The following is an 11956-nucleotide window of genomic DNA, read 5'->3' as shown; positions in this document are numbered from 1 at the left end:
TGCATAGAATTAGAATGAATTCCGCTGAGCTCATTGCAGTAATATATAAAAGTCTAAACTCCTAAGAGTAACGACAAGTTGATACTGTTGATAACTCGGTCTCGATAACTACGAGAGTTTCACTTACATTACATAGCTTTTGGAAATGCAGATATTCCCTTTGAGCAATCCGTCTGATGCTGACAATTTTAGTTCAGCCTTGTGATAATAAGTTTTTTTTTATTTAAGAAAGTTGGGGTGAGTTGAATCTTGAGACTCGTTAAGACCATCAAATATGACTTAAAGGTTCAAAAAATACTTACAAAAATAACTTAGAAATTATTCATAAAAAAGATTTTCACATTCATAATGAGAATTGAATTCGTAGTCTTGTCTAATATAACTTCTTTTCTTGATCAACCTTGGTTGGTTGTTGTGATAAGTTAATAACTAGCGTAGCTAAATCAGAATCTTTTTATCACAATTTCAGATAAAATAATTTTAAATTCTCCTACTATATATATTTCTTTTTATTAAACTTCTTACTTCTTTTGTATGGTAAGTATAATTATTAAATGCTGTACCTATATTTTTAAAATGTTCAATGCATGTTTTATTTATTTAACACTACTTTATAAGGTAGTTGAAAGATTTTTAAAAGAATGTACAGTAATATTTCTCCTTCAAAAATTAACTTAAATAGTTGTAACCAAAGATTTTATTTTTTTTATCCAGCAAAAGAAAAGAACCCGAGGCAGACGTTTACTAAACAATGATGAAAGATAATTAACTGCTGTTATTCTTTTCAAGATTCGGATAATCTCATTGTGCTTCTTATTAATCTGATGCGTTATAATTTACAACGGAATTTTCAAAGCTCACAATCAAGTGTCCTTTATTTATTATTTATGTTTTGTCGGTAATAGTTTAGACTTCACAACTCAAAGGTACCTGCAACGCATGAATATAAGGTAATTAATAGTTAGATCGAGTAAAACAATTAAAGTTGAAGTTTTAGGTTCATTAATAAAAAAATATTTGTTTTTAATTTTTATTAAACAAAAATGTCTCATATTTTGACAAAAAAATATATATGTTGGTAAAAAAAATCAAATACTGTCCTTACATTTAAAAAAAAATCTTAAAATTTGCTTTAAAACTCTCATTATTGTACCAGTTCTAATAATAGTTTCGATTTAATCAGTCATTTCAAAACTGAATATGAGTGTTGTCTTAAATATTTGAAAGAAAATTTTATTATTCATAAATATAATTTATGTTTGGCATGATTGCCTCTCCTAAAAGTACCTGTGGTCTCTTAAAAAAAATTTAAACTCCAAAAGATTAATGCATATTGTATAAAGAAACAACCAAAGATTTTGGTATATGCTTGTTGATTTTGTGTGGATGTGATTGTCTAATTCATCCTTCATGAACTTGGATTTGGAATTCTAAAGATTTCGGCTGCGACCAATTCTATTGTAAAGCGATTCTTAAATTCCCGTATATTCTAGATTCGTATATTGTTTAAATTTTGGGATATTTTCAAACAAAAATTATTTTAATTATTTGGTTGTATAATTTAATGTTTAATTTTGTATATTGTGTTATAATTAACTGAGTTGACTGGACTTGTTAAGAGTTTTGAACAAGGCTATATAGCATATCTAAGTGTACGTTTAAATTCTATCAAAAGTGTCTTAGCACTTGAGAATTATTGGGGTGGATTGCCTTCAAAATTAAAAACAATTTTCTTTTGCCCTAGCTTATAGTGTAAAGTAATTAACCTATCTTTATTACAAAAAATAATAACTAAGAATACTCGAGAACTTTTTCTTTGTCCCACAATCATCTTTTTCCACCTTTGATGCATCAGTACAATATACTTAAGGGTGATGATATTTATATATCCTTAAATATCAAACATTTTACCAATATTTTTCTTTATTCTCTCTATCTTTCTCAAGATGTCATTTGAATTTGGGAGTTCAAATAATTTTTCCTATATTTGTCATTAATGTCACATTTACTTTTACTATTCTTTCTTTAATTTGTGCGATGTCCCAGAAAAACTTATTTGTATTTTTATGCTATAAATTATAGTTTGATTCTAGCTAGTGATTATTCCTAAGCTATTTCGTACACTTGGGAATAAACATTAAAATTATTTGTCAAAGAAAAAGAATAAACATTAACGTTGACATTCTATATAGAAATCTGATAATGTTTGCTTGATATCGAAAAGGAAAAGAAAAGAAGAATGCATGTGGTGTATGTCCTACAGATGCGGGTTGGTGTTTTGTTACTCACAGTTTGGCTCATTTACTTTTAGAAATGTTGTAGGAAAGTTTGTATTAATGGAAATTCTAGCATCATGGTAATCTGGCATATTCTTTAATTTCAATCCGATCTTTATCTAGAGCATCTTCAGTTGGTTCAATTTACACAATTTATTTTGAATTTTTTTATCTCCTATAAATTGGCTCTCATAATATCACACCATAGTTAAATAACTCATGCACATATTAAAAATGATATAATTTTAAATAATAAAAAAATATTATAACCAATCATTACTTATAGAAGTAATTGAAGCTTAAGTTAAAACAACTCAACTTGACACATAGATTTCCTTTAATGATGAAAAAAAAAATAACAGTGCCTTAAAATAAGCAATTAGCATCAGAAAATGCTCCGAGAGAATTTGACGTGAATCTTATCATATATATGGAATGATACTTTGATGTTCTTATATGAATTTCCTTAATAATAAAATGTTTGTTAAAAAACTCAAGAGTAAAAAACATAATTATTGACGTTTTATTAGTGAACTATAAAAAGTTATTTTAAGAGTGATATGACGTGATAAAAAAATAATTAATGAAGTTTAGAGTGTAGAAATATGTACTAATCCTTACTGTATTAACAATGCTAGCCTGTGAATTAATAAATGTTAATATTGTTGATATGATCAACTGAAAATGATTTTCTGAAAGCGCTGATGTAATGTAAAGCTTATCAAGAAGTCAATAAATGATGATTACGAATGCATGTTAATATAGATAATTATGGGGTTAATCCCTGGATTAGTACATTATAGTCTCCCACAGCCGGCCGTTGTGATTTCGCTTCCGCCGTGACTGGAGCATGGCTGCAACCATATATACCCGGAAATAATTAATTAGATTCAATTTGAAATACAAGGATAAATAATTCCTTTTTAATGAAAATGACATTTCTATAATAAATATAAAGTTGATACTTGATTAATCCTTAACAAAAATTACAAAAATCATAGATGTAATGCTATTAATTTGGTGTTTGCCTATTGGCAAGGGCAACGCTTGCAAAAGACATTGCATCATTTTATGTACTTTTATTTGTTTTTAATTAAAACTTTCATGTTATAGGAAGAGAGAGAGATAGAAGCTCTAATTTTCTTCTTCAAATAATTAAATCAAATACATTATTGTGTAGCTATAGATTCTAATTAATCACATAGTAACTTAAATTTGGAGTTGCTTCACACTCTTCTCAAAGAGAGAGAGAGAGAGATTTGGAGTTGGAACTCAAGATCTGAAGAGCTCCCACAAGAGATTCTTCATTTCTTTTGTATTCCTGACTCATTGGATTGTTTAAATGTACTTTTAACTAATGATAAAAAAACTTAATTTTAACTTTATTCTTTGTATATATTTTATAATTTATAATTAATTAAAAATATACAATAACAAGTTAACAACTTCTCTTTTCTTTCAACTCCCATAGCCTTTTCCCCCACTTTTAATTCATTTAGTATTACTGAATATATATTTCACATTTCGTAAAAAAAATGAGGAGTATAGATCACACATGTATCGAAATGATATGCCACAAAAAGTTGTTATACCCTTAAATTATTTTTGCTCTCTCTGTCTCTTTTTACATTGGTTTGATGGTCTTTAAAATATATTTGTACTTTTTTTAGGTTATAAATTATATTCTGATTCTTGGGATATCCCCACGTACGCAATTTCGCACATGAAAAAAGAATATTCTTTTTTATTTGAAATTGACTTTCTAACGAAGTAGAAATACTGTAGTTATCAAGTAATTAAATAGATAATACCATAGCATTAGCTGAGGAATATTTTTCTCCCACACGCAGAGAGAGAAAGAGTATCTGTTAACGAGTCAAGAAAAGAATATGTCAAATTTTAAGATGAAAAATGTCACTGGTGTTTTAATTTAGACATCGCCAAAATAATTATAACAATGCAGGTGGAAAATGAATCCCGAATATCCTAAAAATGATCTTTTTAAGATATAGAAAGAAATGCATGGTAATAAGGGTGATTACAGACTAGGAGCAAATTTAAAATGTTTAAGATATAAAAAAAATCTTCAGTTTTATTTACTTATTCTTATTTTAGACTTTAGAAAAATATTCTTGTTTTAGATCGAAGTTTTGAGATAAAATATGTTTTATTTTATTTTATATAATTTTTCAACTTGTTTCTATAATTTTGTTTCATTCCCAATTTAACTCCCAATTTTTCTATTAAATTCAAAACAAATTAACCCAATTAATGATATATTGGGTCAGTTCAATTGAGTACAAAAAACTTATTTATTCTTTTAATTTTTTTCAAAGGTAAATAGAAAATACAGATAATAATTAAAAAAAAATCAAGTCAACTAAAAAATCTATGACCTAAGTAAAAAGTCATGGATTTAAACAAGTCTGAGTTCAACTCAAAATAATGTTAAGATCCAATATACTTGTGTTGGATCGAATTAATCTGTTGTGTGATCTCTTAAACACTTCCAACACTTACAAATTGATTAAACTTGAATTGAAACTAAGTAATTTTTTATTGGTTCAAATTCAAAATTTCCTCAAATTTAACCTAACTTTTAACCTGTGACTACTCCGGTTTACAAAATTAAAAAAAAATGGTGTAATATATATACACACATATGGGATGAAATATGTCTCACAGATGTAGTTTTTTTTTTAAAAAAGAAAAAATACAGATTGGCAATTGAATTGTTTTGTTTCTCCAAACATTTTGTAAGAAACTTTTATTGATCGGCATGCAATTGTTCAATCAATTTGCAGAAATAAATGATAAACAAGTAAAATTGATGTCATGTTCTTTTTTGCTTTTGCAATGGTAATGAAAATGACTTGCTGAGAACTTATTAAGTCAAATAAATGATGGTTATGAATGTGATACTAATTATGGGGTTAATGCCTGGTGTTTAGTGCAGTATAGTCGGTCAAATTTTAGCACTTAGCAGGCCATAGTGATTTCGTTTTCAAACGCCGGTTCAGCCATAAGCGAAAATAAATTAGATGCAATATGTTGTTCATTGACATGGTAACTTTTTTATGAAAATGACATTACTACAATAAAATATAAAATTTCGTACTTGATTAATTCTTAGTGATAGTTACAAAATTGTGGAACTGGAAATCATATTATATGGGGTTTTGCCAATTGGCATAGCAGAGGCAACGCATACCAAGGTATTGCATCATGCCATGGTTTTCAAGCAAATACTGTTTACATTTGTCATTAAACAAGCTTGTTCATTCAATATAGCATTCTTTTTTTTATCTTTTAGCAGTATTTTTCAATTTAAATAACTTTTTTTTTTATGGATGCATGATTCGTAACAGGGCTTATAAGGAAAAAGAATAAATAAGAGAATGGAAAAGGGAGCAATACATTGTGAGAGATCAAAATCCTACGCTTACAATTTATGTCCTGTTTTAATTAGTAGAAGTGGATAACATATATTTTCTAAAGTAGAGTATAATTTTAAGCACTATGTGTAAAGATTTTTGTACCATACTTGTAAGCATTCTAGTTAAATTCTTCTGAAGTATTACTATTAACTTCTTAACAACAATTATAATTAGATTATTATGATGGGACATTTCTCCGGACAATTCTTGTTTTCAATAGGAAGCAAGTTATGGAGTTTATAGATCATCAAGAACTATCACTACATAAAATGGATGAAAATGAATAATAAAAGCTATACACATTTGATTCTTCAGAAGCACCGAACAAGAGAAAATTACATAATCTGCACACAAGTAAGAAATAAAAGGTTGCACGCGTCAATCATCAAAACGTATATGTTGGCTAACACGTGCACAACTGATTGAGCTGAAAAATAGCTGAAAGCCTGAACATAGTTCTTGGATCATGAGAAGAGGATAGGAGAAATATACATTTTTTCATTTTTGGTTCCTTATACTTAAAACCTCTACGTGAAATAATTAACTATGTCAACTCCAATAAAATGAGATCAGTCCAATAGTAACACATTAAATATACTACAAATCACTGAAAATAATAATGACTAGTTTTGCACACTGAAAACATCACAGGTTTACAAGGAAAATCTATTCACAATACATTATCTGAGACATTGTGATAGAGGAGCAAGTTGCACAATTGTCTCTTCCCTGGCTTGAAATATCTGATCAAGGCAAATTATGATTTGGAAAATATCAAGTGCGATCATCCATGTTTACAATATGCTGTCTACTCTAGCAGGCAACCTCTTGAAGTAGTTGAATGGGACTGAAGGATGTTTCTGGCGGAATCTGGGGTGCCTTAGCACATAGAAGCCAATTAGAAGGAACACAACTTGGAAGGGAGTAACATAGAGAACTATTGCAGCAATGAAACAGAATGTAACAAAGAGAGTGGTAGCCCTTGTGTCTCTCCAACTAAGCAGATTGTGGAACCTTTCTCCTTGAGTGGCCAAGTCACCTACAACAGTTTGGACCTTCCCTGCAATGCTTCTTAAGCGATCGTACCTCATCCTAACCATATCCGATGATCGTGAAGTTGGGAATGTGTCAAACTCTTCATCTAGTTCATCAGGATGAGCAGCATCAGCATGTGATAGCCTTGTGTCCATATGAGGAGGGTGTCTTGGCCTCCATCGGAAGTTCCAAATTCCAACCATAAAAAGGTAAAGGAAAATTGTTGGAAGTATTAGCTCTGGATAAAGAACCAGTATTATGAAAAGGATATGAATGAGTATGGATGTGAGAGGGTTTTTCCAATTGCATATCTGATCAAACCACCTTCCAAAGGCTATCAACCCACCAAGGACTTTGGTAATTCTGAAGAAATTAGCTTTGCTCCTTCTCATACTCCACATGTGTGAATCCACATCTAGCATGTATTCCACCACCTCTTTCCTCAGTGGTGGCTCAGCCCGGCTCAGCCTCATTGACACAATCTGGATTGCTTGATGCCTGAGACTGTCTTGCTGAATCACAGATAGAGGATGAATGTAGTGCATCTTTGGCAACAATGGCTGTGAATACATACACAGCATGTTTATCAAAGATAAGCTTGTGAACCTTACAGCCAATTGCACTTCTCCCATTTTCTTCACACCTGAATTGTACAGTACCAAAAGAGGATAAGAGTATGTATACACCCTATCAGCTTCAAGAGTTGATAGCCTAATTCTCACCTTCCCTATTCTTGAATCCTTTGATCCACCTGATTTGTCTCCCCCATGTAAATGACCATTATCAAAAACTCCAACTGTGATAACAGTACATGGATCAAAAACCTCCCAAATGTATTGCTCATTCCACCTTGGAGCAAGACTATCCACAATTGTCCTAGTACGGATCCACTTTTGCCCATACTTTGCTACACAATAGGCATCTGTGGTTCCTCTACCATCTCTTGTCTTCATTGGCATCAACCCTTGTGCACTTATAATCCCCACTTCCAGAATTCCAATGCTGGCCTTGCCCAGCTGCTTTGCAGTTGGCCTAAGATCACTACTATAGTGTGTTGATTCATCCAACACATGGTAGCCACCTTCCAAGCAAACCCTCAAATGTATCCTACTTGAGAACTTGGTCTCTTTCTTCTGTTCCCCCTCAACAACCACATGCTTTTCAAGATTAAACCACTTTGTGTTCACGGGCTTGTGGTCCAACCTCCTTTGCACATTGTGTAAAGGAATCAAACACCTTCCCAAGATCTCATCCTTGTTTGGTCCAACCCTGTCTTCTGCAGTCAGAACCAAGGGCTCCTCAAATGGTTCAGCAGCAACAAACATCAAGTCCTCATTCCACATAGGATTTATGGTCTTACTTTGAGATACTCTAGTTCTTAAAAACTGGATCCCCAGATTAGCCTTCACAAAGACTTCAGGATACCGGGTTTTGTCACTTGGTACCAAGTCTTGAGCCTCAATAACATTGACTCTGACATACCAAAGCTTAGGTGAAAGGTAAACCTTTGATCTTATGTTTGCAACAGCTTCAGGACCAACAGTTGCAGCATCAGAATGCCATGCATCAGGAAATGCCTCATCTGCTTGAGTTCCCATCCAAACTGCTAACATTAACTCTCCCTTGGCTTTGTCACCTCTCCTATCTTCCAGCCTGTACCACTGGGGAGCCAAAGGGCTATCCGGGGGCACACGTTTTGGGATTTCATTAATATCAAACATCACTCTCCCTACAAAGTCATCCACAACAACATCTTTGTCTTTGATCACCAACTCCAGAACAGAAGCTTGAATCCTTTCTTTGGAAAAGGCAAAAACCTGATTCCACTGAGGATTGGACTTTTTCTCAAAGTGCTTGGTGAGGCCCTTGTAGTTTCCAAGCTTCACTTCAACATAGGGATCCACACCACCAGTAACATCTTTCCCTGGCAAATCCTTGGCTTTCACCACTCTAACATAGAGGTACTGCATTTGTTCAACCAGGTCATAGGTGCAGGAAAGCTTGTCCCTCATTACCGCACCTGCCCCTATGTTGGGTGAGGTCTCCCTGAGAGCAAAGTCTAGTGCCTCTGCGGGTTTATGCATTTTCCTCTCTTAGACACTACACTCACCAATTAACCTGCACCAATATAAGGAAAAGACTTCAAATGAAGAAAGCTAAGATAAATACTTACAAAGAGTGAAGTGAACCTTAAAAAGAAATTCACCAGTACAATAGCCTGCTGCTTTTAAAGAACCATTTAATTCAGAACCCGTGTGTTACTATTGTATACAGATTCTCTATTTGCTCAAGAGAAAACATTTCATTTCATCCGAATAAACAACATGGAATGAGGAAGAGGCAAAAGTTGAGCGTGTTGCACTTTTTGGTTTTTTTATGGATTATTTTTTCATGGAGCAGGTTGTATGAATCAGTAGTGTTTCTTCAACTACCACAACCACTCAAACCAAATATATTAGAAGGGCTTGGTAAATGTTTGGTGTTCTTTGAAGTTCATGCACACGCACACGCAACATAGAAGATATACAGCACTGCATACCTCAAACGTCACAGCATCTTGGTGCACCTATCTTCCTAGTTTCTTCTTAAAGGAGGAGTGACAGTATTGCAGTATGCAGCACTAAAGGCCAAAAACAAAAGGAACTACGTAGTGAATCTTTGAAATCTACATGAAACAAAAAAAAAGAAAAACGTGTGATCGGTGAAAACTGATTCTCTATAATGTTCACACATAAAAAAAGTTACTATATATCAGCAACTACCTACTGCAACTCTCTGTCTCTTCCTTTTGTCCAGGAGATATTATATTTATATATTTTTTTATAATAAAGAGATAAAAAAAAATGAGATGAAATAATTAATATGATAAGAAAATAGAAAAATAACATCATAAAACTATTATATAAATAGTATAAACTAAAGAATCCATGCAATGATTTTATGATGTCATTTAATTATAAAGTGTTGTATAGGATATATTTATTGACTTTTACTACATGATAACTAATAAGAATTAGAGTAATTTAAGAAGTTTCTAAAGATACATAACTTATGTTTTTTAAAGTTTATAATAACTTCTTATAGGAATACATTTTTAATGTTTTCAAATAATTAAGAGATGTTTGTGTAATACATAGGGTTGTCATTGTAATATTTTTTTTAAATAATTAATGGAAATTATTGTAAGAGTATAAAAGAGAGGGGTATAGGAGAGAATTTGGCAAAACTTCAAAGATTAGTACAACTTATCTTAATAATTATACTAACGATAATTTTTAATTAGTTCATTATGTAAAATTAAAAAATTAACCTCTATAATATAATTTTTTTTCGTAGATAAGTTTAATGAATATGACTTCCTTTTAAATAATGGTAGGTTCTTGTTCCTAACACCTCATATCAAAATAAACATTGATCTTTAATTTAGGTTAAGATGGTAGAATTAAACCCGAGGATTTTGATTAGTTGTGTCTCTTGTTTATGGTTAGGGGAATTTATTTAACTTATTTGATAACGGATGTGCTTTGACATAAGTAGCGGAACAGGTAATTAAAAAATGGAAGTTGAAAGTTGACATTTGATAATTTAATTGGTTGAATTAAAAGTTTTTTTTCGTAATGATATTAAAAGTGTATTTAGTAAAATTAGTTATTACATGCATAAAAGATCTAATTAGAAAAACCACATCTACACTTTCAGTATAGTGACCATTAAACTCATTCATAGAAAAAAATATATTTTTAATATTTCAATTTTAGTTTTAGCTCCAATAGTTAAATTGATCTTGTAATCACCTTAACTAGGTTAGACTCTCGGATATTTCTCAATATTCTCGTAAGTTTATGTTCTTTAGATCATGTGTGAATTTAATTTTTGATCAAGACTTAATTACACTTAAAACATATCATTCTTTTTTAAGGATATATTATGAGAGAATCAAACTCATATTATTTTTCATAAATTCAACATGTGTTGCCAAGTAAGTTACACCCATTTTTTTTATATTTATATCTTTAGTCAAATTTGATTTTAACTCCAATAATTTTAAATTAATGAACATAGTTCCTTAACTTTAGAAAATAAGTGGTCTCTCATTTGATCATGATATAAAAAAAAAGTTGTCATTAAATATTAAATTTAAACATAAAAAGGATTAAATCCACATATTTTAAAAATTAAAAACTAAATTTATTAATTTAAAATATAAAAAATAAAATCAAGTTTGACCAAAAATATAACAATTAAAAGTGCCATTTTTTCCTTAAAATTTTAATTTAGATGGTAAAATTCATGGAATTCAACCAAACGAATGAATGCTCCTGCATAAATGTGAGGTTAGTGTCGGATTAAGGTTGAAAGCCGATATCCAAAGTCCAAACTCCAAACACACAAATACCATGAAAACAAATAATCAAAGCAACTTTTCCAAGAAAATCCTATAAAATTACTAGTTCTTTCTTTTGATTTTTTAACAAATGGTAATGCGGGGACATTTGCATTGGTACTGCAGTAGTTCTGTAAAGTGTGGTCCAGCTGGTAAATATTGGAATGCTTCCTTTTTTATCCAGCAATAGTAGTAAAGCTGTAAAAGTCAAATTCTACTTTAGTATAGACAAATATTTAATTTTAATTAGAAAAATTATATGAAAAACACTTATAATATGACACTATTTTTTTAAAACTTCGCATATTCCAAATTGGAATCCCACGGGATCCAAATGAACGGGGACTGTTTGTAAATTCACATTTGATCAAAACTAAATTTATAAATTATACAATGACAGAACACAATGTCATCAATAAAATATGTTAAAAGATATTTTAATGAAAAATTAAACAAAGCTTGATAAAATAAGTAGCTTATTTTAAAAAAAACTTATAAAAGTATTATTTTGATCAATTTCGTAAAGTTTAAGTTAAACATATAATTTAGTCACAATACAAGTCACATATTCTCAATTTGATTATTATACATAAAATCTTATTAACTTGGTCTTTGCACATACAAACATTATTGATTTAATTCATGTCATCTTACACTGGTCATTAACATAGTGCATCCTTAATTTGATCATATAAATTATATGTGTAACACATTTTTTATTTGATTTCTTACGTACTGGAATCAATTAAGAATATTACATATAAGACTAAATTAATAATGTGTTGTATAAATAGTGTAACGTTTACACATATAGACACTTATTT

General features: G+C 30.6%; 1 protein-coding gene across 1 annotated transcript; it reads right to left on the bottom strand.

Annotated features, from left to right (window-relative positions):
• Nucleotides 1-6193: 6193 nt before the first annotated feature.
• On the bottom strand, nt 6194-9436 carry LOC114387190 (FT-interacting protein 3-like). Its single transcript, XM_028347334.1, has 2 exons — nt 8955-9436; nt 6194-8866 (listed from the first exon to the last, which is right to left on the bottom strand). The coding sequence occupies exon 2, from the start codon at nt 8830-8832 to the stop codon at nt 6508-6510; it is 2325 nt and encodes a 774-aa protein (XP_028203135.1). The 5' UTR covers nt 8833-8866; nt 8955-9436; the 3' UTR covers nt 6194-6507.
• Between the last annotated feature and the right edge of the window lie 2520 nt (nt 9437-11956).

Source organism: Glycine soja, chromosome 15 (genome assembly GCF_004193775.1).
Source record: "Glycine soja cultivar W05 chromosome 15, ASM419377v2, whole genome shotgun sequence".
Taxonomy (NCBI): Eukaryota; Viridiplantae; Streptophyta; class Magnoliopsida; order Fabales; family Fabaceae; genus Glycine; species Glycine soja.
The sequence above is the reverse complement of the archived record's forward strand: the minus strand, read 5'-3'. Positions and strand labels throughout refer to the sequence as shown.

Coding starts and splice junctions, on each gene's coding strand:
- LOC114387190 (XM_028347334.1), bottom strand. CDS start 8,832: ATGCATAAACCCGCAGAGGCACTAGACTTTGCTCTCAGGGAGACCTCA.